The sequence below is a fragment of the Phacochoerus africanus genome, chromosome 8 (genome assembly GCF_016906955.1).
Source record: "Phacochoerus africanus isolate WHEZ1 chromosome 8, ROS_Pafr_v1, whole genome shotgun sequence".
NCBI classification, from domain to species: domain Eukaryota; kingdom Metazoa; phylum Chordata; class Mammalia; order Artiodactyla; family Suidae; genus Phacochoerus; species Phacochoerus africanus.
The window spans coordinates 114,461,028-114,488,756 of NC_062551.1; the positions used below are offsets into that span (position 1 = coordinate 114,461,028).

Below are 27,729 nucleotides of genomic sequence, written 5' to 3' on the forward strand. Positions count from 1 at the left end.
CCGGAGGAGAATCTGCAGTGCCTCTGGGAAATCAGGATGTTCAAAAGCAGCTGCTTACATGAGGATTTTAGAACCTCGAGTGCATGCCTGGGCAAGATGTAGGCTCAGGAGAGTCATGAGAAGATCTGTAGCTTTCACTTTGGGCTAATCCATGAAGGACTGTATTAACAAAAGCTAGTCTGCAAAGAGTGGGAGAGATAATTTTTCTTTCTTTTCACTTTTTTTTCCATGTATTTTTCTTTGTCATTGAGATACGACTCTACATCTGCTAAAACAGCTACCAGCAAAAATGCAGATGAGGGAGTTCCCATTGTGGCTCAGTGGTAAGGAACCTGACTAGTATCCATGAGGACATGGGTTTGATCCCTGGCCTTGCTTAGTGGGTTAAGGATCTGGTGTTGCTGTGAGCTGTGGTGTAGGTCGCAGACACGGCTCAGATCTGGCGTTTTCTGTGGCTGTGGTGTAGGCTGGCAACAGTAGCTGTGATTTGACCCCCAGCCCAAGAACTTCTATATGCCACAAGTGTGGGCTTAAAAAAAAAAAAAAAGCAGATGATAAGCACTGGCAAAGATGCAGTATAATCAGAACCTTCATACACCGTTTGTGGTAATATAAAATGGTACACCTGCTTTGGAAAACATTTTAACCATCCCTCAAAAATTTAAATAAACAATCAGCATGTGATACAGCAGTTTCACTCTTAGCTACATACCCAAGAGAAAAACATACATCCATGTAAAACTGTGTACACGAATGTTCATAGTGACATTATTCATGATAGCTAAAAAGTAGAAACAACCAAAATTCCATTAATGATGGCTAAATAATCAAATGTATATGTCCATAAAAAGAAATACCTGTCAAACATTAAAATGAATGAATGAAGGATACAAGTTATGATCTGATAATCTCGAAAATATTATGCTAAGTGAATAAAGCCAGCCACAAAAGACCACATGTTATATGGTTCTGTTGAGATAGAATGTCCAGAACAGACAAACCTGTATAAATGTAAAGTAAACCAGTGGTAGCGTAGGGCTAGAGGTACAAGGGGATCATAGCTAATAAGGATTTCTTTTGGGGGTGATGAAAATGCCTTTAAATTGATTATAGTGATTGCACAAGATTGACTATAATGAAAGCCATTCAATTTAATTACACATTACAAATATGTGAATTGTATAGTATGTTAATCTCAACAAAGCTGCTGAAATAAATAAATGCATTGATCGATTTGCATATCAATAAGTAAATAAGTAAATACAGAAAACTCTGGTAGTAGAGATATAATGAAATCTTTTTTAAAAACTGGGTTCATGTAAATGTAGCAAGGAAAGAAGAAAAAGATAAGAACAGATGGGGAGTTCCCGTCGTGGCTCAGTGGTTAACAAATCTGACTAGGAACCATGAGGTTGCAGGTTTGATCCCTGGCCTTGCTCAGTGGGTTAAGGATCTGGTGTTGCTATGAGCTGTGGTGTAGGTCGCAGAAGAGGCTCTGATCCCGAGTTGCTGTGGCTCTGGCGTAGGCCGGCAGCAAAAGCTCCAATTCGACCCCTCTCCTGGGAACTTCCATATGCCATGGGAGCAGACCTAGAAAAAGCAAAAAGACAAAAAAAAAAAGAAAGAAAAGATAAGAACAGATGGTACCAAATGAAAACTAATAGTAAGATGGCAGACTGAAATCCAACTATATCAATATTTAATAAATAAATTTAAAACTCCAGTTGAAAGACTTTTTCTTTGTTATAAGACAAGATCTAACTACATGCTGCATATAAGGAACACACTTTAGGAGTTCCCGTCGTGGCTCAGCGGCTAGCGAACCCAACTAGCATCCATGAGGACATGGGTTTGATCCCTGGCCTTGCTCAGTGAGTTCAGGATCCGGCACTGTAGTGAGCTGTGGTGTAGGTCACAGACACGGACCGCTCAGATCCATTGCTCCATTGCTGTGGCTGAGGTGCAGTCCGGCGAACTTCCATATGCCATGGATGCGGCCCTAAAAAGACAAAAAGGACAAAAAAAAAAAGAAACACACTTTAAATAAAGACACAGATGTGATAAAAATAAAGGAAAGGAGAAAAAAAATATACCCTTGACAAAATATTTTCCAAAAGAGAGCTAGTACACTATTAAACAAATTAGAAATTAAGGCTAAAAATATTACGTTATAAAAGGAAACATTTCACACTGACAGATCTATCAATTAAACATAAAGATATGAAAATTCCAAATTTATATAAAATTGTCAAAAATTTTAAGACAGGCAAAGCCAAAATCATAGTAGGAGGTTTTAACACACATCAATGAGCAGCCCACATATGTGGTAAAAAATGCAATATTTGAACAACCTGATGTGCCAAAGTGACCTAAATGTCATCTATAAAATATTGTATGCAGCAACTTCAAAAGCATATTCTTTTCAATTTTGAAAAGCAGTGAAGTAGAATATCTCATTTTTTTTTTAGACAAATCAAATAATGAAAGGTTTACTGCACTGATTTGAGAAGTTTTCTACATGATTTTCAACATTGTACCACTTAGGAACAAACAACATTATAGTAGAAATTGAATAAACGTTCTAAGGGAAAGAAATCAAATTATGAATTTAAGCTCCTCCAGTCCCATGCTCCTTCACAACTATCTCTATGGCTCTTTGCCAACCCCTGAATCTCTGACCTTGGGTTACTTCAGCTATAAAATAAATGTAATAACATAGAACAAAATTTGAAACCATCCAACATGCACTCAATAATGTTGATTTTCTTTCTTCCTACCTCTTTCCAATCACCCTAAATATTACAGACTCAAATATCATTTAAAACTGCATCTCAATAGAGTAGCTACAGCAGGAAATGTAAGGTATTTACTATACAGATGTAAGATGTTACATATCAAAAAGTGTAAGATAGATGAAAGACACATACCCCTTAATAGATCATTATAACTTCTATCAATCACTGGACTTTCAGTATGAACACAGAGGTCTAAGTTAGTGGTTTTCTACCCTTCCTCCTGAAATTCATAATAAGAAGCATTAAAAACAAAGCAAAATAGGGAATTCCCATTCTGACTCAGTGGGTTACAAGCCCGATTGGTATTGATGAGGACGTGGGTTCATTCCGTGGCCTCACTCAGTGGGTTAAGGATCCAGCATTGCCGTGAGCTGTGGTGTAGATCACAGACACAGCTAGGATTCCCTGTTGCTATCTCTCTGGCATAGGCCGGCAGCTGCAGCTCCGATTCTACCCCTAGCTTGGGAACTTCCATATGCTGCAGGTGTGGCCCTAAAAGCAAAAACAAAACAAAAAAGATCAAGACAAACAAGCAAACAAAACAAAGCAAAACAAACATGAACCCCTGAAGCTCCATTTTCAGTGAAACCAGGAGACAGCTTGTGGTGACAGACCCAAAGATGACCCCCGATGATCTCCCACTTGCAGAGTCCCCATTTTGTGTCATCCTCCCTCAGAATGCAGGTTGGACTAGTGATTTGCTTCTAACCAACAGAATATGGCAAAGATGATAGGATGTCACTCCCATGATTAGGTTACATTATGAGACTCCAGCTTAGCAGACTGAAGGCAGAGACAAGTAAGCAGTTGAGTTGAAGAAGCCACATGGAAAGAAAGTAAGGTGATTTCTGGGAACTTGCTAAGCTTGAAAGACTTGAGGGAAATCTATAAAGACAAAAGGGACCTTCAGCTCTACAGCTATGAGAGAATGAACTCCACCAATACTAAAAAGAGCTTCTTTCCAATCAAGCCTTCAGATGAGAACACAGCCCAGCTAATATCTTGATTGCAACCTTGTAAGATCCTAAGCAGATGACTTAGCTAAGCTGTGCTTACTCTCTTGCCCCATGGAATTAAGTAAGAGTTGTGGGCTGTTTTAAGCCACTGAGTTTGTGGCAACTTGTTACACAACAATAGAAAGTGAATACGCAGATAAAATTCTCAGACAACAAAATATATGCCAGGGTTACTAAAGGCAGCTGAAACCAAGCAGAAAATTTCCAAGGAAGAAACAAGCCGTGAATTGAAAGTGCTAGGTGGGGAGAAGTCTAAGAAAAATGCCAATAAAAACACATTCTTTGAGAGTTCATCCTAAAGTACAAAAGCTTTGGAACTTGTTTTCAAAACTGTATGGCCTGTGGGATTTGCAGTTACATGCAAAGACCCAGGTTAGTTTGCAGATGCAAGGAAGGCAGGATTGTAGAAAGTATAGCATGAATGCACCATAACTGTAAGAAGCTGAAGAGATGGAGAGCATCTTCAGTTGGGAAGGTAACCTTGACTTCCCTCCCATCCTCAGGTATCTCCTCAACTAGCTGGCTTAGTAAATAGCCTTTTATTTAATGGTAATGCATTTACTCTTCTCAGAGAACAAAAACACCACGAATTGCATAGAAAGAATCAGGGATATTTTAGGCTAATAAAAGAAATCTGGGAGTTCCTGTCGTGGCTCAGTAGTAACGAACTTGACCAGTACGCATGAGGATGCAGGTTCGATCCCTGGCCTCGCTCAGTGGGTTAAGGACCCGGCGATACTGTGAGCTGTGGTGTAGATTGCAGAGGCACCTTGGATCCAGGGTTGCTGTGGCTGTGCCATAGGCCGGCAGCTGTAGCTTCAATTCGACCCCTAGCCTAGGAACTTCCATAGGCCACGGTTGTGGCCCTAAAAGACAAAAAACAAACAAACAAAGAAAACTTAAAACTGCTTCAAATAAAGTGATACATTTGGTATCACTAATAACTGCCCATTATTTCTGCTTCAAATATCATAGTAAAATTAGTAAGATACAAAACTCGGCTTGGAAAAAATCCCCATTGACCATCCAAAAAGCATGGTATTGTGGAACTGCCTAGACTTGGGGGAGAAGAAAAAAAGTCATCTCGTGAACAGAGATATAAAATGAATGTGATCAATATCTACATGTTTAGCTAATGTTACCTTAGGTACAAAATAAAGGAGCAAGGATAAAGCACTTAGATTGGCCTCTATCTTGAAATCTTCAATTTTAAAATAGAATTTTAGAAAAACAGACCATAACCCCAAACTGAGATTTTTGCCTAATGTTGGCAAAGTATGACAAATAAATTCATTTCCTCATAGAAACCATCTCCAATACATTTATTTTATTCATGTTTGGTATAAGCAGTGGCAGCAGCAGGAAGAAAGCACTTAAAAAGAGCTATCCACTGCACATGAATTGCACTGAGCTTTTATGGTGTGTGAAATGAAGCATTTGGTTTTCAAAAGAGAAGGGGAAAGGGGAAAAAAGCAAAATTCACAGTGAACTGTGAATTCAGGTAGAGCTGACATAATTAAAAACAGATAAAATGGATTAATAATCACTGTATCATGCACTAGTCATGTGCGATGCCTTCCTAAATTTATCTAAATGTTTTTTGGGCACATATAATAAAGCCAAAGATAAAATTAGCTCTAGTAAAACAACTTGCATAGTGCCCTCATCTCTTTTTATAGTGAATCAGAAAACACAATTAAGGCAATTTTTAGTTTATGATAAAAGTTAGATGAGTTGCCAAATTTAATCTTCCTGAGATTTTGTTTTGATCTGCCTAATCATCAAGAAGGTAATTTTGTATGTTTATTAATAGGCTCCTTGGAACACAAATATCTATGTCCTTTACCTTTTTTTTTTAGGACCATATCCATGGGATATGGAAGTTCCCAGGCTAAGGATTGACTCGGAGCCCACCAGCCTCTGCCACAGCCACAGCAACGCAGGATCCAAGCCAAGTCTGCGACCTACACCACAGCTTATGGCAAAACGGGATCCCTGACCCACTGTGCGGGGCCAGGGATCGAACCTGAATCCTCATGGATACAGTCCGACTGGTTTCCACTGAGCCACAACAGGAACTCCTCCTTTACCTTTCTTATCAGAATGAAAAATTATGGGACTGTTGGTGCAGAGATAAAGAGAAAACCTAAACTGTGGAATACATAGACCCTAAAACATGTTTTAAGAGTATTAAGGACACAGAGGCTCTGTTCAGGAGGGATGTTTGTCAAGTATTGTAGCAAAAATGGATTGACTCGGGGTGGAGACAAAGCATTCAAAGTTGATGTAATCTGGCTGGAGGGCAAATATCAAATCTGAAACCAGAACAGGCTTATGGCTGCAAAGACATGTTAGAAGACAAGTTAGATTTCCCTTGTTAGAAGAAGAACAAGATGCCAAATGCTGATATTAGCAGTTTTGGTTCCTTAAAGGTGGTTCATGCCTTTTTATACATTCTCTGGATATTCCAAACTCACTTATGTGGGCACCTCCAAATTGTGACCAGCAAACAAGGGGCTCAGGTACGTGGTAAAGCTAGAAGGCAAATCAATTCTAACTCGGGGAGGCTGTAAATATAAGACAAAAAGAAGAAAAGGCAGATAGAGGAGGAGGGGGACAGGAAGGAGAAGAAGAAATGAGGACGAGGAAGAAGCTGTGAAGAAACGAATATGTTAAAAGAGACATGAAAGAGTTCCCCTTGTGGCAAAGTGGAAGCAAATCCAACTAGGAACCATGAGGTTATGGGTTCAATCCCTGGCCTTGCTCAGAGGGTTAAGGATCCTGCGTTGCAGTGAGGGGTGATGTAGGTCACAGATTCCGTTCAGATCTGGCAATGCTGTGGCTGTGGCATAGGCCCACAGCTGTAGCTCCAATTGGACCCCTAGCCTGGGAACCTCCATCTGCCATGGGAGTGGCCCTAAGAAGCAAAAAAAGAGAGAGACAAGGTGAACAAGGGGTGAGAAAGAAAAGAAAGAAAACCCTCTTTTTTTTTTTTCTTTTTAGGGCCCACACCTGCAGCATATGGAAGTTCCCGGGCTAGGGGTTGAATCAGAGCTACAGCTGCCAGCTTATGCCACAGCCACAGCAATGCCAGATCCAGGCCGAGTCTGCAACCTACACCACAGCTCACGGCAATACAGGATCCTTAAGCCACTGATCAAGGCCAGGGATTGAACCCAAGTCCTCATGGATACTAGTCAGGTTTGGTATCACTGAGCCACGAGAGGAACTCCAAGAAAACCCTTTCTATACTAACTCATCTCCCTTGGGGAGTGGGAACTGTTGTTATAGTTCATCTCTTTCCTCTGCTCAAAACCCCACCAATGGGCTCAGGGGCACTAGGTTCACGGAACACACCAAGCAGAATCCTACCTCAGAACACTTGTGTTAGTGGTCTCCTTTCCCCAGGATGTCCTCTGCCCTCCCCTGCCCCCATATCCACACAGCTTCCTAATTTCCTTCAGGTTTCTGCTCAAACATCACCTAAGAATAAAGACCATCTGGAACCAGTGTTAATAAAATAAAATTCTCCCATGTTTCTCTGTGCCCTTATTCTGCTTTGTTTTTTTTTTCTTTACTTCATTTATTGCTGCATGACATATTATAGATGTATTTGTACACTCATTTATTACCTGCTTCCCCTCCCTTCTTGGGATTTAATTGTCATGAGAACATGGACTTTGGCTTTTTCAGTCACCGCTGTATCTTTCGCATCTAGAACTGTTGGCATGTGGCAGTTCACCAAGAAATGATTGCCAAACTGTCAATGACCTGACTGACAAGTAAGGAAAGAAGGACGGAAGGAGGGAGGAAGGGATGGAGGGAAGGGTCTTGCCTTAGACAACAAACTGAAGCACAGTGAAATTAAATAGTTAATCCATGTTAATCACAGAACAGAAATGTGACCTGACCAATGTGATTAGCAAGTTAAACACTTTTCCCATAATGGACCAAATAATCTTTGTAGATATTTTGAACATAAATTGCATTCAAATTCAAAGCTGATATTTTCTTTGTGTGTACGTGGGTGGGTTCTTTTTTATTTTCTTGTTTTTCTCTTTGGATCATTGTTCCACCTTGTCTTATCCTCGCCTGTCGTGATCATAACCTTCTATGGTTATCCATTTGGTATAAGTGTTGGTTTGCATATTGGAGATAGGAAGTTAGTTTAATTGGCTGCCTGAGATGATAATTTACCTAATTTTTCTGACAAGTCTGGTCAGAGAATAGGCTAAAAGGAGCTTACAACTTTTTCAAGGATTAGCAAAATAGTTTCTAAAAAATGAGGGAGATTCCTGCAACTGAAGATCTCAGGGAGAGAAACCCACCTCTCATCCCCAATTGCGTGAAGTGATATAAACTCTGAAACTGACACAATCCACAAATAGATAGGTGAAAGAGAACCCTAATTTTAGTCTGATAAAATGTACACTTTTATTTTATTGGCCAACCAGCTACATAGGGTGTGAGGTAAGTGTTAAGACAAAGACATTAAGTTATGAAAAATTATTAACATTTTTTTTGTGATCATGGATATTATTTGTGTCCTGGGTTGACACAGATATAACACAGAATTCCTTTTAAAGGAGACTCGATCTTTCTGAATCAAGAGGGTGAGTGAATAAGGCTTTTTTCTGAAGAATCCAATGTTTGGGGAGTTGGACTGAGGAAAGTATTCCCGAAGTGCATGTATCAGATAACATTCAGCATCACCAGGTTAGAATCACAGAACAGAAATGTGACCTGACCAATGATTCTAGTAAAATACACATCATTTTTTTCCTCTCTACTTGTTTTTTTCCTCCTGCAATGCCTAATATATTTAAGCCATTTTTTGCTTTTCCCCAAAGAATCTTCCATTATTCTGTATCTGCTTTAGCTGGTCTATGATGATTCATACTAGGAAAAAAAAAAAAATTTCAATGCATCAGGAAACTCTGTGAAATTACACTTTAGCCTGGAACCTGTCACATCATGTCAGAGAAACCTGTGTAGTCTATGAGATAGAATGACAATGTCTTAGCACGACGCTGTAGCCAGGAAGACACTGCAACTTCACAACTTGTCTTTATATAGCAAGTGCATCTAGTTTGGGTGACATGGGAATCTATTTTTTTAACCTGTATAATCACCTATATCACACGGCTTGTATTTACCTTACATATTTTGAAAAGAAAACAGTAAAGTCAATTCGAAAAATATATTAGAAATAAGCAGCAAATATTCTGGTTTCTTCTAGAATATTCCACCTATTGGCTTGCCCCTAAGTAAAATACTAGCATATAATATCCCAAGTGGATATTTTCCCCCAACGTGGTTGAATTGTGAGTAGGAGACAGAACGATTATGGAAGACAAAAGTTACAGGTTTTTCAGCCAGTGTTTGGGTGGTTTCAAGGTGGCCACTGAAGACCCTTCTGTTTTGAAGTTTCACGTGAAGTTTCAGTGCTTCTCTGGCACTGCCCACGTGTCTGTGCAGGCCCAGGTGTCTCCCAGTTGTGTCAAATGCAGGAGAGATCTGAGTGATGGCAGGGTGTGTCTCCTCCCTTGTAGATACTTGAAAAGGAGCGGACACTGGGAGCCAGAGGCAAAGGCAGAACATGGAGCCTCTCCCACCTCAAGGACTGACAGAAATCACCTCGCCCAAGAACACCGAAACCAGTTTTTCTTGAAGGGAAGCATGTTGAGTTTTTTCCTAAGGTGGTGAAAAGCACATGACTGGAGATGCACCCTGAACAGATGTTTAGGTGCACAGGACAGTAGGGTTAACTGTAAGCACGGTGTTGAGTGTTGTACAGCATATCCCCAGAACTCTCATCTTGCATGCCTGAAACTCTGTATCCACTGACCAGCAACTGCCCAAAGCCCCTCTGCCCCCAGCCCTTGGCTACCACCATTCTGCTTTCTGTTTCCACAATTCTGGTTACTTTCCATACCTTATGTAAGTATAATCGTGCAGGATTTGTCCTGCGGCTTATTTCACATAATGTTCTCCAGGTCCACCCATGTTGTAGCACATGGCATGGTTTCCTTTCTTTTTATGGCTGATTGGTGTAGCGGCTGTGAAAAAATAGTATGGAGGTTCCTCAAAATTTTAAAGCAGAACTACTATATCAGCCAAAAGAGTCAAAACTGTGATCTTGAGGAGACACCTAAACTCTCAGGATCATCGCAGCAATATTCACAAATAGCCAAGAGGTGGAAACACCTAACTGCCCATGATGGATGAATGGATAAAGAAAATGTGGTGGAGACATACAAGGGAAGTGGGTATCTCACCTGTCTTTTAATAATCTCTAATTGCCTGTTTATTTGAATAGTGGGTAAGCATCTCAGTTCACATCTCCAAACATTCCAGAAAGTTCCAGAAGTTCCAGCTCCTCTTATTTTTCTATTACTCAATTTCTTTTTCAAGTCATAATGGAGTCAAGGTGGTAGAAAATAATCTCGGTCATTTGGGACTTTATCTTCACCTCCCTTTTCTAGGGTTGAGTGCAAGTCTCACTCACTCCTATTAGTGTCAAGGGATGCTGAGTAGGAAGAGCATGTGGTGGTTGCCAGCAACTCACGCAGGTGGTCACAGCTCCTACCCTGTGGCTTTAGACCTGGAGCCCCTGAGCGTTAATTCTATAGCACACTTACGGAGCATCTAATAAACACAGAAGGACTTAAGTGGGATGGTGGCCAGGAAATGAAAACAAATTATCTGAAGGAAAAACATGTCGTTGATTTTTTGTGTATTATGAGCAACAGGGGGCGGTATATAGCGTCTTTTACACATTTCTCCTTTTTTTTCCTATATAAGCCTAAACTTTTCCCTAAAAGGAGATTAGATACTGTTTGTGTATTATATTCAACTACATATTTTACTGCCTATATACCTAACACTTATGTTTTTACTATGTTCAGGCAATGTTCTACATGCTTCAGATATATTAACTCAGTTTAATCATCTCCACCATCCCATAAAATTGGCGGTGTTATTCTGATTTTAGAGATAAGAAAAGTAAAACTGCAGTTCCCGTCGTGGCTCAGTGGTTAACAAATCCGACTAGGAACCATGAGGTTGTGGGTTCAATCCCTGGCCTTGCTCAGTGGGTTAAGGATCTGGTGTTTCGGTGAGCTGTGGTGTAGGTTGCAGACGTGGCTCGATCTGGTGTTGCTGTGGCTGTGGCGCAGGCTGGCGACTGTAACTCCGATTTGACCCCTCTCCTGGGAACTTCCATATGCCACAGGAGCGGCCTTAGAAATGGCAAAAAAAAAAAAAAAAAAAGAAAAAAGAAAAGAAAAGTAAAACTGAGGACAAGGATAAGTAGCCTTTCTAAAGTCACATAGCTGGTAAGTGGCAGAGCCAGAATTCAAACAATCTGACTCTAGATTCCATGCTTCTCAGCCACTATGACCCAATATCTAACCAAACCAATTCTGCTGGACTCTTGGAATGCATCCAAGGTTTTGCTATCACAAACAAAACTTCAAGGAACCTACTTAAAGCCAAATATTTACACATAGAAATAATGACCACAATAAGAAATTCCTGAAATTGAAACTGTGGCTCACATTATTTAACAATTTAAAGATTTCGATACTTTTTTTTCTTTTTTTGGCCTTAGCCTGCAGCAACTTGATGTGGGATCTCAGGTCCCAGACTAGGGATTAAACCCTGGGCTGCAGCAGTGAAAGTGCCGAGTCATAATCACTAGACCACCAGTGAACACACATATATATATAAATTTTTATGGCCACACCACCAGCATATGGAAGCTCCTGGCCAGGGATTGACTCTGAGCAGCTGTGACAGAGCTGCTGCAGCCAGATTCTTAACCCACTATGTCACAGCGGGAACTCCAACTCATACATTTTTTAAAAGGTCTGTCATACATTTGTGGGGAGGCATGTACACATGAGCACAGACACGTAGACACACCCATAGACACACAGACACACACACACCCAGGGAGCAGGGAAAGATTTGCTGTGAAACGGACAGCACCATAATCCAGTGTGGTTAAAACCTAGAGGGATATATACATCCTGTAAGTGCAAGAATTAAGAATGGAATATCATTTTTTTTTTAAACTCATAATGTCTCCCCTTGACTACACTGTTCCTCCGAGTAATCATCCCGTAGCACTGTATTAATTCTGGTACGTGCTGCAATTACAACCTTCCAATACTTTTTTACCCAGTCAAAATCAGGTGATAGGTAGATCGATACATAGACAGGTAGTTAGTAGACAGCTAGATATTTGTAAAGCTGTACCCCAAGGAATGACCTCCTCCCAAATAGAATAATGATGTTGACAGTCTGGTAATGACCCCTGCTCTAAAGTATTCCCCTGTAAGCACAACAAAGATATTACTGAGGATCTGTTTCCAAGCCAGTCTTAAGCACAATTTTGCAACATTGATCACCTTGGAATAAATTAATCTCTAAAAATATCAAAGACAAGAAATCAAGTTAATATTGTTTTATTCCATCCTGTACCTGTAAATATTGCTTTATGCATTGATTTTTTTGCTTCTTTTACCCTGCCATGTTTCTCTAAAAGCAAAGTAACTTCTGCAATAGCAAAATTAAAGCTCTGCTAAAAACGTGGCAAAACAAACCTCACTGCATTTTAGACGGAGAGCCAGCTGCTTCCTTACAAAAATAGGAAAAAATAACCTGTACATGAAAATTGAGGAACATTCACTGGGGGGGAAAAAAATGAAAGCTTCCAAAAGATATTTTCTTTCTCGCTAAAACAGCATAACTTTCACCTTACACATATACAGAAAGACTGCTAGACGTTAAAAATAAGAAGACTTTAAAAGAAAGATTACTCTTTAAAATGTCTAAATCTAAAAATCTAGATTTCAGGCACAAATTAGAAAACAGAAAGCAGAGCACGAAATAGAAAATTTTAGACAGGCACTCAATTGGTGAGTCCAGAGGGCTTGAAGGAATCCAGCACTGCTCACACATGCCATGCTTGTCCCCACAACCAGTTCAGGCCCATCCTGAAGAAGCCCCCAGATCAGCATATACCCAGCTCTCTTCTTGACTCCACACCCCAAATAAGGCGAGGCACAGAGAAAGGGCTGGTGACAATTTCATCAAAATCAAAGGGCAGCTGCCACCGGCTTGAGAAAAGAAGGAAAAGGAAGGGCCTGGCCTGGGGCAAATTAAGAAGCAATGTTGCTTTTATTATCACTCAGGTCCCCTTGGTGGCCTCTCTCTTGGCCCTCGAAGGCCTTGGTTTTCCTGTTACTCTCTGACTGTGCAAATACCCCTCTTGGGCTGGCCCTCTCCCCAAATTCCCTGTGTCCCCAAGTGACCACACAATCTTTTTCTTTCATGAATTCAAAATTCTTAGTTCTTCCCTTATTTTAAAAATCCTTGAAAGAAAGCAAACTCATAAAAAAATCATTCATACAGAAGGGTGACCGACAACCTGAAGTATCTGCCAGCTAAGTGTTATTGATAAAGTTGGGAGAGAGATTAAAGAAGGGGGCCTGATAGGAGAGTGGATTTCCTTGAGTCACACCTATGGCCTCTTTAAAACAGGGCAGAGAGTAGCCTATAGTCTCCAGGGTCTAATTAGAACACATGCAGGAGTTCTTGCTGTAGCACAACGGGGTCAGCGGCATCTCTGGAGCACTGGGACATAGGTTCGATCCCCGGCACGGCACAGTAGGATCCAGCATTTACTGCAGCTGTGGTGTAGGTTGCAACGGCAGCTTGGATCTGATCCCTGGCCAAGGACCTCCATATGCCATGGGGCGGCCAAAAAAAAAGTGAAAAAAAAAGAACACATTGGCAAGGTGACGGATTTGGGGTCATGGCCCACTCAATCCTTTCTGCAAGATTCATCCTCCCCCCTCAGCTCCCTTTATCCTTTAAAATCTAACCCAGAGAGCCCAGCTACATGGCTCTAAATTGTTTTAAGTGCCAATTGGTAGGCGAGAGAAAGAAAATGATGATGGAGAATTTATTTTTACCAGAATTAGGTTAAAAGAAGTTTTTAGTATTAAATCCAGGAAAAACATTTCATCTCTGGGAACTTGGCTGCGGAAGTCTGAGCGCCCTAGCTGTGCTAGCCAGTCACCAGTTTGCTCCCCATGCGTAGATGCAGAAAGAGACAGCAAAGCAAAGCTACTCTTCCACTGGTTCCCTCTTTCCTTTCCACCGAACCAGAAAAGTTTAGTTAGCTCTATACAATTTTAAACAGATTAATTAAATGTACATGAACTATTTTCTGATATGCTTAGTTATCATGCAACACCTAAGAATCAAACATAAGTTCTCCTTTTTTTGGCCATGCCTATGGCATGCAGAAATTCCCAGGCTGGAAATAGAACTTGTGGCCATAGCAGTAACCAGAGACAGAGCAGTGACAACGCTGGATGCTTCACCTACTGAGCTACCAGGGAACTCTAAGTTCTTGCTTTTAAACCCCTGATTCTTATCATAAGACACATCACATCCCAGCCTCATTTTAAATTAATATCTTCCTTTTTTTCATTTTGTTTTAAATGTTGCATTGGTTAATCAATACACCATTAATCTATATCTATCTACGTATATATATCTTCAGTTCAGACTGTACTCCTACAGAACACTGCCACTTCATGAACTAACTCAACAAATTCTGCCTCCAAAGTTAAATAAAGAATTTTTTGGCAGGGGTAGGGAATGGAGGAACAGGTTCCAATCCCTCATAGGTGAAAGTTTTAAAATTAATATAGTCTTAATTTTTTTTCTTTCAAAATCTTCTTTAGCTAGTGATGCCTATTATTTCTATTTCTAGAATGATCATTTGAAGTAAGTGTACAATAATATGTTAGGTTTATCATAAGTTTAGATATTAATTATTTTAAATTTAAACACTATGGCTTCGGGGAATTTTGCCAGACTTTCTGGAGGTGCTTGCACATGAACACACTTGAGAAGAATTAATTTTAAGCAACATCTTGGATGATATTAAGTTGCACCCGAGATTTAAATTTCCCTATATCCTTTTATTCTTTCTAGCATTTTGTAATATTTATCTGCTCTAGTAAGGAATAATGTATTTTATTTGAAAATGATTGTGAATAAAAATGCATGTTTAAGACTCGCTGCTGCTTGTAACTATGACAGGAGTCCATTTCTGTAGGCTAACTGTATGGCATAACCACAGTCCACCTAGAATAAGATATTCTAATTGTAAATGACTACTGCTGAGAGAAAATAAAGAGCCACATATGCTCAACTTGATAATGAAAATATGAAAGTACAATTCTCAAGAGAAGAAAAGCAACATTTTCTTGGCCAGCAAGTTATGAATAGCAGTCCTGAATTTTAGGAAAAAGACCTGTGATTACAATTTCAATAGATATTTAGTTTCTTTCATTCCAATACTGGCAACAACTCTTTGCATGGTGAATATGGTTTTGTTTCTTAATATTAAGGAAACCTGGATACATTCCTCATAACAATCCTTTTGTAAACCATAAGACACACCCTTTTTTTTTTTTTCTTGCTTTTTAGGGCCACGCTTTCGGCATATGGAGTTTCCCAGGCTAGGGGTCGAATTGAAGCTGTAGCTGCTGGCCTATGCCACAGCCACAGCAATGCAAGAACAGAGCAGCAGCATCTGTTACCTACACCACAGCTCACAGCAATGCCAGATCCTTAACCCACTGAGCAAGGCTAGGGGGCGAAACTGTGTCTTCATGGATGCTAGTCAGATTCATTAACCGCTGAGCCAAGATGGGAATTCCAAGACACACTTTCAAAAGCATAAAAACACAAAGTGTTTTGGCCTACATTTTCTTGGTGTAGTTTTTAATCTTGTGGTTATGCGCTTTTGAGACCTTATTATGCGATTGAGTAGACAGAACTGCTCTAATTGCTACCTAGAAGGAAAACAAAATTCTAGTAGCTTTCAGAGCAAATGACTAGGTGCTCTGATTTTTTTAGAGCTAAAAAATCCAACATAATTTACTGTAATACTTAATATTCCACTTTTATCTAAATCTGGATCAAGGATGGAATTTCTAGCCCACGGAGCTGTTCTACCATATCCAATCAACTGTGGCTTCTTATTATTGGACTATATTTGCCCAATGTAGTCATTGGGAAGATGTTTGTAATGGAGACCTTTATAGACCCAATTCCAGTGCTATAGCATAAGATCTTCTGGTTGTCTATTTTCTCAGCAGTAAAAGAGGCAATATCTGCTTTAACATTTTCGACTTCTTGAAAAGATATGTAACAAGTTGCTTTAGAACTACAAATTAGTGCATAGTGAAATTCAAAAATTTTAGAAAATTTCATACATATTCATACATATCTATCTAGATAGGTAGATATAAACTGAAATTTACAATATCCCTTTTGGGAAGTTCCAGAATGTCTAACCAATACGTGTCTAATTGTAGAACTGTAACATTATCTCTTTGCACATGTTTCTGCTAATGCAGTAAATTTAGCTTCCAAATTATTTAAAAAGTCAAGGCCATCTTCTTCCTGTTTTTCACTGCAGCACCCTACAGAACCCGCTGGAGACCCTCTTCCTTCATAGTTATACGTAAGAACATAATCTTGAGACGGTATGTGGTCTTCATTCTGATTACACAGATGCAATTTCTGTAAAATAGAAAAAGGGGTTGTATTATTGTTTTAAACACACAAACAGATGAACATAAAAGTTATTTTTATTTACCTTTTATGCTTAATTTTTAACCAGTGTGTCCTCTAATGGATTCCTACATACAAAAAACACACATGGTTGGTCTATATCACAGCCATACCACAAAGTCAGTATATTTTACATTTCTAGTAATCCATGTAAATAAAAAAAATTGTGTACACACATATTATATTTAAGTACATTTAAATTGTTATTAAATTCTTATCTCTAAATTTTATATCTAGAGGGCAGGCTAGTCCACAAAATGGTGACAATATGCATAGCAGGTAGGAATTTGAGCTTGAATGCTCAAAGAGTCCTGATTTTGAGTCATAGTTTGGCTTTACAAACTAGCTACCTGACTTTGAGTAAGTTATTAAACATTTTTAAGTCTCAGTTTCTAAGACAGGAATACAGACAATGACTATATCATAGGATCATTATTAGAAGACAAATACTAATGCATGAAAAAATCCTTATTACATCTAGCACATAGTAGATGTTCAAAAAATGTCAACTACAATCGCTATTATATGCAAATATAAAGTAGGTAAGGATTACTGCATTGTCTTCAGAATCAAGTTTCCAAGAGAGTCCAACATGGCAAAATACAAAGATGCACAAAAAGTTTTCAGTGAAATTTAAAATAATCAAGACAACCCACATCGCAAAAAATCTGGCCAGAATAGAAGCCAAGCTTTCAGCCACACCTGCCCTCACTCTTTGTCACTGGCTTGTTCTGCTAACTTGTCAAACACCTGCGGTTCCTCCCTTTCTCACCTGTGTACCCAACCCATCTCACCCCCAGCGCTTATCTCCTTGGATTACTTTAGCAAATGCCTTTCTTCTTGACCATTTAGCCTCACATCTGATTACCTGATGTGCATATTGAAGAACACGCCTAAGAGTGTGTCTTAAGCTTCATTCCTTCTCAACCTGATCTTATATGAATACTGACTGTCTAGAAACAGAAAAAGGATTAACACTTCAATTTGATGAAAAAAAAAAATATATGCCATGGACCTATGATAGCCTATTGCCGTGTAACAGAATGTTGCCCATCTGCAGGCTGTCAAGACTTTAGGGCTTCTGGCCCAGTGTTTGTGTTACAATGGCACTGGTATTCTCCGATAAAGAAATTTCAACTTAGTACCAGAAAGAATATTTAACCCAGTGGCTACCTAGTCAGGCTGCACATCTGAATCACCTAAGAAGCTAAAAAAAAAAAAAAAAAAAAAAAGAAGAAGAAGAAGAAGAAGTCAGGCCCATTAAATCAGAATCTTTCCAAGTGAAGCACAGGCATCAATATTTTTTAAAAGCCCCACCCCCACCCCAGGGAATTTTGATGTACTGCTGGGACTGAAAACCCCTTATGGAATCTTTCCTATCTTTCACAACCTTGCCTTCCTATGATTTAGAAAACATTACATATTTGCATGGTGATTTTTCCATGAAAAACAGTGCCTATGGATCACATTATTTAATTATCCTAGAATTCTGTGCAGATGCTTTGTTTTCACAGAGAGATGGAGATTTGTTTGATTGGGAGAGTTTAGTGATTGTGAAGAATGAGTTTCTTTTCATAGTCTTCTATATTTAAAGAGTTCATGAGAGAAATGCACATGAAATGTGCATTTAGTGAGGGATAGCAGACTCCTCCAATTTTCATGAGATTTTTATAAATTAAGAAAATATGACATGAAGTAAGATATTTTATATTAAATAATGTAACAAAATCAAAGAGCAGGGTCAAAAATAACCAGAGAGTGAGAAAGGAAGGATGCATTGAAGAATAGGGAAAATGAGTTTCTGAACATCTGTGTTAATCTCAATTGCCTATTGTCTGCCACTTAGACATTTAAATTGTGGAGTCAAAACATTTAGGGAAACTCACTTCACCAAGACGAGGTTGCGTGAAACTGTGCCACTCTGAGTAACTGTATCTGGTGTTGTCCATCTCCACGGCCCCCCCTCTGCAGGAATCCAGTGTGTGATGATGCCCCATCCCCTGGCACGATTCCAAGGTCTGGTGTCCTCCTTTCACCATTTCAATGGTTTCCTGCCCTCCGTTTTTAACTGCCGATCCCAGAGTACCACAGAAGCCTTGGCTGGAGCTGTTGACTGTCTGGGTCATAAACCCATTGGCAGAACACTGAAATAATGAAAATAAAATAATTAAATTAAAAAGAAAATAAAGCTATTCATACAGGGAGGAAAAGGATTCCAAGTCACAAGAAGGCAAAGGAGAGAGCTCCTTTACTTTTGATTCATTCATTCATTTATCCATTCAACAAACATTTCTCATTTTCCAGTTATGTGCCCAGACTAGGGATGCAAAGATAGAGACATGGTCCCTCAGTGGCTCCGAGAAGCTCCTATTCCCATGAAATGGAAAAATAGACAATTACTTTAAGAATGTGGTTACTCTGATATATAGGTGAACAAAGAATGACAAAGAGCAGGAAAATTCACATTCAGAGAAAGTGAGCAGAGTGGGAAAATGCCAGGCTGAAGGACTCATACTGAGAAATGGGGGGAAGAACAAATCACCTGTGGGAGGGTCTAGAGGCAAAGGAAGATGGGGTGCTTGGGGGTTCCCAACTTTACCCTGTTGAGAATGGCTAGCATAGAGTGTTCAGAGAGCGGGCATAAAGCTGGGGAGGTTATAAAAGGCCAGAGGACATAAAGAGCTATATGCCATGCTTAAATTTTTAGACTACCTTGAAGATTATGGAGTCTCAAAGAAGGATTTTGTATTTGTCTTTGTTTTATTTTTAGGGCCCCAGCTGTGGCTTATGGAAGTTTCCAGGCTAGGGGTCGAATTGGAGCTGCAGCTGCCAGCCTCCACCACAGCTCATGGCAACACCAGATCCTGAACCCACTGACTAAGGCCAGGGATCAAACCGGAATCATTATGGATACTAGTTGGGTTCTTAACCTGCTGAGTCACAATGGGAACTCCTCAAAGAAGGGTTTATATTTTTTAAGAAGGGACATATTTTTAAAAATCATTTTAGGCAATAATGTGGAAGACAAATAAGAAGGAGACAAGTTTAGTGTCGCGAATATCAGAGAGATCACTGAATTATTCTAGGTCAAAACCAAAAAGAATCCAAGCCCAAGTTGAAGCAGTGATGCTTAAAAGAAGAGGATGGACTCCATAGAGAACTGGTGGTCAGAGGGATGAGGCAGCAAAGGGAAGAGTCAGAAACTATTCCCATGTGTTCTGCTTGTACAACTAGATAGATGACATAATTCACTGAAAAGGAGCGGAAGGACATGCTCATGGGTGAGGGGTGAGCAATTCAATTTTGGATAGGGTAAGCTTGAGAAACCTGTGGATACCCAAAATGAGTGTAAGAATATGTGCTCAGGTGAGAGATCTGAGCTAGAGCTAGGATTCTGGGAGTCACTTTCAGGAAGCGGGGAATTGAAGCCCCGGGAATAAACGACATCAACCAGACAAAATTGTAGGCCAAAAGAAAGGAATGCTAAGAATAGAACAACAAGAAAAATCACTTTTGAAAGGGTAGATAAAGGAATTAGAGCTGTGACAGAATTGATCTGGAATAACCGCTGATACAATAAGGAACCCAAGAAACATGACTCTGAAGCCAAAAGAGGATTACATTAAGAAGATCCATGGTGGAAGTTCCTGCTGTGGCACAGAGGCTTAGGTTGCTGTGGAGGTGCCAGTTTGATCCCAGGCTGGGCCAAGTGGGTTAAAGGATCTGGCATTGCTACAGCTGTAGCACTGGTCACAGCAATGGCTCAGATTGAATGCCTGGCCCCGAAACTTCCATATGCCATGGGTGTGGCCATAAAAAAAAAGAGTCAATGGTGTAGAAAAATATCAAAGTAGGGTAAGAACTGGTTCATATAAAGGAAGTACCTATGAGAGCCAATTAAAAAAGTGGCCAGTGATAGATCTGACTCAAAAGAATTTCCACAGGGAGGGGGAGGGAGTAGGATGGACTGGGGGCCTGGGGTTAGCAGATGCAAACTGTTGCATTGGGAGTGGATAAGCAATGAGATCCTGCTGGGATCCTAGGACAGAGAACTATATCTAATCACTTGCGATGGAACATGATGGAGTAAATATGAAAAAAAGAATGTGTATGTATGTATAACCGAGTCACTTTGCTGTACAGCAGAAATTGACAGAACATTGTAAATCAGTTATAATTAAAAAAATTTTTTAAATTTCCAGAGTGCTGAATGAAGAGGAAATAATGTCATAGAGAAATTGAGTAGAAATCTTTCTCAAAAAAGTTTTTTCAAAGAAAAAAGAGATATTAAGGGAACTAAAGGAGGACAAAGAGTTAAGTGAATCTTTTAAAATGGAAAAGAGTTGATTAAACATTAACTTAGTGTTGCAACTTCACACCAACTTCCAGGCCATAGGTGAGAAGTTTAGTTACAGCAACCACCACAGCCTGTCGGTTTGAATTATAAACCATCACTTTCATGACAAGACTCCCCACTATATGAGGGTGCCATTGGTCCATCTTCTTACCAATTTATATTTTTATATTTAATACACAGGGTCTCTATCAAAACAAAGAATTTTCAAGTTCTGATGATTTGCTGAATCTGATAAATCTATAAAAGTCATACTTATCATCTCACTGCCGTAGAAAAAAATACCAGAAAAGAGAACTGAAAAGTAGCCATTTGGTGGCACTGCTACCCTGTGTTTTTTGCTTATGTTGCTGCTACCATGAAATTCTTTTTTTTTTAAATAATTACTCCGTAAATTTTATTACATTTATAGTTTTACAACGATCATCTCAACCCAATTTTATAGCATTTCCGTCCCAACCCCCCAGCCGATCCCCCCACCCCTGTGACCTGTCTCATTTGGAAACCATAAGTTTTTTAAAGTCTGTGAGTCAGTATCTGTTCTGCAAAGAAGTTTGCTGTATCCTTTTTTAGATTCCACATCTAAGTGATGCTGCTACCATAAAATTCTATTACCAAAGGGAAAAAATATCCTAATTATCAAATCGTCTCGATGGTATAATTTTGTCGCTATAAATACATGTTCAGAGGTCATATTTCTAAGATAATGAAAGGAGCACTGAAAATAAACTAAAATCAAGGCTCTTTCATATTCTCTCTATTCTCTGTTCCTTCCTGCCCACCTCCAAGGGCCTCGCCCTAAGTTTTGTTTCACAGGCATGGACAACTCCTTCTCTGTGCCAATGCCTTCCAGATTTACTTTCCCAGTCCCTGACCCTAACCCCATCTGAACACCTTTGACTTAAACTCAGATCCAGAACTAAAGTTAACATCTTTACTCAGTGTATTCAAATGCTTTTACCACGTTCACCGTGAGGTTTTGCTGCATTGTGTAAAAATACACCTAAAATTAGATTCTGGTATAAATTAATCATTTCAGGTCCTGTTTGTTCCTAATAGAGAATAGGTAAATATGTGTGGGTATGATATGGTGAAGTGACCAACCAATGCCGCCAGCTCCAGCATCAAATGGTGAAGAATAAATACAGCTCTATCATTCCATTCGCAGATATAAAATAAGAATTCACTATGAGTCAAGGGCTATCAAGGGACTAAATCCCTTTTCTGAATGGAGAGCTAGTTATAGGGTTCCATGTGCAGGCATTTCAAGCACAGATGGGTTATGATTTTGCCTGATGGTAGGAAGGAAGTGGAAGAGAATAGTCACTAAGAAAGGCATCTTCACCCTGAGTTATAGAACAGGTCTGATGTAAAGACATTGTTTCTGGCTATAGCTTTTGTCACATTGACTCCACTTTTTATTTTGTTACCTAAAAGTAAACAATCCCACTGAAGCACAGCTGGGTTAAGGATCCAGTGCTGTCTCCTCTGCAGCGCAAGATCAATCCCAACCTGGTGCAGTGGGTTAAGGATCTGGCATTGCCATAGCCATGACGTAGGTCACAGCTGCAGCTTGGAATCGATCCCTGGCCCAGAGAACTTCCATATGCCATCGGTGTGGTCAAAAAAAAAAAAAAAATCTTATTTTATCATTGACACATTTAAAATATGTCTCTTACATCCCTGTTGTAATTTTCCAATAACGATCGTCTCTGGTAGGGTTATCTCATGCTTAAACTATCAAGAGATCCTGGAGCCCCCGTAGTGGCTCAATGGTTAACGAATCTGACTAGGATCCATGAGGACACATGTTCAGTCCCCAGCCCTGCTCAGGGGGTTAAGGATCTAACATTGCTGGGAGCTGTGGTGTAGGATGCAGATGTGGCTTGGATCCTGTATTACTGTGGCTGTGGTATAGGCCGGCAGCTATAGCTCCAATTTGACCTCTAGCCTGGGACCCTCCATATGCTGTCGGTACAGCCCTAAAAAGTAAATAAATAAAATAAAATAAAATACAAAAAAAGAGAGAGAGAGAGAGATCCTTTATCCTCCCCATTCCTAATGTCTTCCTATTCTGCTTGATCACTCTACCAATTCAGCATCACGCCACTCACATTATGCCCCTTTTGTGCAGAAAAGCCTTGACTGGCTCTGCCTCACCAAGAGGATAAATCCAAAATCCTCATTGCAGCATAAGAAGGTCTCATCTCCCATTCCTCACTTACACCCTCTCCTCCAAAGCCAACTTCAGTGTCAAGGCTTTAGTCCAAAACATCCTTTCTTCCATTTCAAATCAATTTATTCACTATTTGTTGAATAATCTTAAGGTTTGTCATCTCCATTTTTATTCATTAGGCTGTTTATCTCTTCATTTTCAAACCCTTCATAGTCTTTAAGTTACAGGGTGATCAGGACCTCTTCCCCCAGGTCTTTCTGGTTGATCCACACACACAACCTGGCTATGCTTAGGTATCATCATCTTTGAACTCTACCACCGCCCTATCATATTGGTGCTAATGGTTTACGGTCATTTTCCTCTTTATTTTTCCCATAAAAGTAGATTTGATTTCTCATAAATAAATTGAAATCTTTTTGAAGGAACAACATCCCCTGTGAGAATTTTTTATATCTTTCCCCTAAATGGGGCCAAGCACAGAGGTCCTGAGAAATAAGTAAGAAAATAGAGTGGCAGTAATGTTCCGATCTACTTTACACACCTTTTTTTTTTTTTGTCTTTTTGCCATTTCTTAGGCCGCTCCCACGGCATATGGAGATTCCCAAGCTAGGGGTCGAATCGGAGCCATAGCTACCGGCCTATGCCAGAGCCACAGCAACGCGGGATCCGAGCCATGTCTGCAACCTATACCATAGCTCACGGCAATGCCGGATTGTTAACCCACTGAGCAAGGGCAGGGATCGAACCCGCAACCTCATGGTTCCTAGTTGGATTCGTTAACCACTGAGCCACGATGGGAACTCCTTTACACACATTTTTTAAAAATATGTCTTTTTGATACTTTCTTAGTTTATCTTGAGAATTATTTTTTTGGCCACTCTTTTGACATGTGGAAGTTCCTAGGTCAGGGATCAAACCTGCACCGTGTCACTGGGGCTGCTGCAGTGACAATGCCAAATCCTTAACCCACTGTGCCACAAGGGAACTCCTATCTTTAAGAACTTTAAGCAAACTCCCCTGTTATAAATGATCAAAGAGTTAAACAAATAATACCTAAAGATATACATTGCAGCTAGCTGCCAAAAGACTATTCTTATAATAAGTTCACAGCATCAAGGACCAAATGTTAAGTCATAACACTAGAGAATGGAAAAAAGAACTAAAACAACACATTTGGTTTAAAAAGTTTATATAATATATATTTGAGTATCGACACGATAAAATATTTATGCCCATAAAGTCTAACCAATATAAATTAAAAATATAAATTAACTCCTAAATTTCAAAATACCTTCATAAGAATGAGTTAAAGAAATTATGGGAGATGCTCAGATACAAATATTTATTTTAAAAAATCACTTACCACTTTATCATCTCCAGGTGCTTCTGTGTTTGATATAATTAAGTTTTGCTGTGCCAGATCTTCAGGAAAACTTTTTCTTTTTCCAGCATTAACAAGTCCACATACTAAAGTTGCCAATATAGCTGAAGTTAAAAAACAAACAAGAAAAAAACAAAAAAAAAAGTTTAACATATAAAATTACCATCTTTTATTTCTTATTACCAAAGGTGCACAAGAGGAAAATAAAGCCACTTAGCATGGTGTTCCTTAGCCTTTCTAAATTAACAGGCCATGACTTAGCTCATATTTTTAAATTTGAAGTGATTATATGTATATTTCGATTATAGTCCTCTTTAAGAGTCTGAATTCTACCCATCATTTAACTATCTCAAATCGTGAGTTAAATAGTAAATAGTAAATTAAAAGAAAAAATAGTGACATCAGAGTTCCAGCTGTGGCACAGTAGGTTAAGGATCCAGGCTTTGTCTCTGAAGTGGTTCAGCTGACTACAGAGGTTTGGGTTTGATCCCCAGCCCAACACAGTGGGTTGAGGATTTGGCATTACTGCAGCTATGGCATAGGCTGCAGCTGCTACATGGATTCGATCCTGCCCAGGAACTTCCATATGCCACGAGTGTGATTTAAAAAAGAAAAGAAAAGAAAAGAAAATCAGTGACATTTAAGACACAGACTTTAGGAGTTCCATTGTGGCGCAGCAGAAATGAATCCAACTAGGAACCATGAGGTGGTGGGTTCAATCCCTGGCCTTGCTCAGTGGGTTAAGGATCCGGTGTTGCCATGAGCTGTGGTGTAGGTCGCAGATGTGGCTCAGTTCTGGTGTTGCTGTGGCTCTGGCATAGGCCGGCGACTACAGCTCCAATTAGACCCCTAGCCTGGAAACTTCCATATGCCAAGAGTGCCACCCTAAAAAAGCAAAAAAAAAAAAAGTAATTTATTTTACGTTTTAACTTCAAGTAAGTAAAAGAACTTACAGAAGAGCAGTGCTATACCCAGAAGTATTGCAAGGATTGCCCATTTGCCAAGGACCACTCTGGCACTCCGTGTGTAACACTGACTCGGATGTGTGCAGTCGCAGAGATTTACTCTCAAGGTTTTCCTTGCAGATTGACCTGCTCTGTCTTTTACAGTCACAGGAATATAATATTCTTGAAATTCGGCATTTTTCCGATATGAGAGACGGGCAGCTGTATCTAAAAGGAAACAAAAGAATTTTATTTTTAATGAACATTGATTTCTCCCTTAACATCTGTTCTACCACACTTGTTTTTCAAGATATTGTTCTCAAGGAACCACCTGCCATGTGAAAATGGATAGAAAGGGAAAACCATCTTCAACCTTTTCAAGCACTAATATTACCACGTATGTGTTGCCCACTGTAACTTTTTAGAAGAGAGGCTTGGAGTGACCCAGTAGCATTTCAGCAATATTTAATATTCCCTTATCTCTTCCCTTATCTAAAAGCTGATGATGCTAAATTGGCTCTTGACGAACACTCCAAGCACTTCTCTAAAGTGCTAGTTTATGTACCAGTTGTTACACACAAAAGATGTCTTAACTCACATATTCTCTTATCTATTGACTTTCTGGTACCTGGCCATCATCTTTATGTATGAGGTAATTTTTCAAAGCACAGCAGACCTGTGGTTATTAATGCCTTCCCTCTGGAGGCAATCTTAATACTAGAAAGCTACTTAATGTCACCCATGCTAGGTATAAGGCTTACATAAACACAGATATACCTATATAGGAACGATACATGTTTTTATTAACTGTGATATTTCCCCAATGGTCTTGTTACCTAATTTCAAAGACTTTATTATCAACTGACCAAAAGCTCCACATACTTCCAATGACAATTACAAAACTTTTAAGTTTTGCAGGAAGTGAAATGGCAAAGTAGCATAATGCATCTCCTGGAAGTCATCTGTAATTTCTAAGTCTTTCCTTTTTAAAAAAAAGTTATTGAAGTATAGTTGATTTACAATGCTGTGTTAGCTTCTGGTGTACAGCAAAGTAATTCAGGTACACATAATATATGTATCCTTTTTCAGATTCTTTTCCATTATAAGTTATTACTATATTGAATATAGTTCGCTATGCTTTACAGTGAGAATCTGTTGTTTATCTATTTTATCTAAGCCTTTCTTAAACGCACCATTAGAGCTGTATAGAACTTCAGAGATATTTGTACCTCATACCCAAAGCTCCCTAGAGGAATGTGAATTACTGCTAGGGTTTAATTGGAAGCTTTAAGGATCATACTGTGTCTAAAGTAAATCCTTCAAACCTCTCCTCCCTCAAGACCACAAGCTGAGCCATATTCATGTCTCATTCATTTGTACTAGTGTCCCAGCCTCTGATTTGCCTTGCCACTCAAAGCTGCCCTCTTCAAGTTGTCCTCCTAATTGTTACCCACGTCACTTTTTTTTTTGCTTTTTTTTATGGCCGCACCCACAGCATGGGGAGGTTCTCAGGCTAGGGGTGGAAACAGAGCTACAGCTGCTGGCTTACACCACAGCCACAGCAACTCGGGATCCAAGTCACTTCTTCGACCTACATCACAGCTCACGGCAACGCTGGATCCCCAACCCACTGAGCGAGGCCAGGGATTGAACCCTCATCTTCATGGATACTAGCCAGATTCGTTTATGCTGTGCCACAACGGGAACTCCACCAGTGTCACTTTTTAAAAGACGCAAATCTGCATAAATCTTCATAAATCTGCATTGCCTTACTTGCCCACTCTCCATGTACCTGCTGTCACTTACTGCTGTCTATCTCCTAGGCCGGTACGTGAGGCTCTTCAGCCACCAGACTCTACCCTCCCTCCCACAAATCTCTTGGCATTCCTCTAAAACCTTCTAAACTCTAACAACACTGATTTGCTTATCGCTCTGGTATTTTCCTTCTTTCATATTTGTTCATATTCATATTTGCATATTTGTTAATCAATTGATTAAACATACATTTATTAAGCAGTTAGTATCCGCTAAGCACTGGGCAGGGTGCTGGAAATACACAGATGGATTATGAATGCCCTGAGAAATCATATATTAGAGGAGACAGGTAAACGGATAATAACACAACATGTAGATCACATGTAGATACAACAGACCACATGTAGATTCAACATTATGAATTAATATCAAGCTAAGAAATGGGAAGGAAGACAGAAGGAAGAGCATATGCAAAAGTCCAATTATATGAATGAGAAAAGACATAATAACAAAACAGCAATTATCTGTGGCTATAACATAGTAAACTACACCTGCCAAGAAACCACTACTGAGGGGAGTTGCGCTGAAAGCTTCTTCAAGGCCAGGCTTCAGGCCATATCCCAAGATGCTTCCTTCCAGAAT

The 27,729-nt window shown here is 39.6% G+C and overlaps 1 protein-coding gene across 2 annotated transcripts in view; it reads right to left on the reverse strand.

Moving 5' to 3' along the window:
• Positions 1-15,967: 15,967 nt before the first annotated feature.
• DSC3 (desmocollin 3) overlaps positions 15,968-27,729 on the reverse strand; it is a 43,388-nt gene continuing 31,626 nt past the window's right edge. Inside the window, exons 13-17 of one of the 2 annotated variants that reach the window (XM_047794021.1) lie at positions 25,342-25,560; positions 24,371-24,492; positions 18,364-18,621; positions 16,503-16,545; positions 16,335-16,426 (exon numbers count right to left, since the gene is read on the reverse strand). In XM_047794021.1, the coding sequence (XP_047649977.1) occupies positions 16,519-16,545; positions 18,364-18,621; positions 24,371-24,492; positions 25,342-25,560 (626 nt within the window). In that variant the 3' untranslated portion in view covers positions 16,335-16,426; positions 16,503-16,518. Of the gene's footprint in view, positions 16,427-16,502; positions 16,546-18,363; positions 18,622-24,370; positions 24,493-25,341; positions 25,561-27,729 lie in introns of both variants that reach the window. The other variant, XM_047794020.1, reaches the window with a different exon arrangement.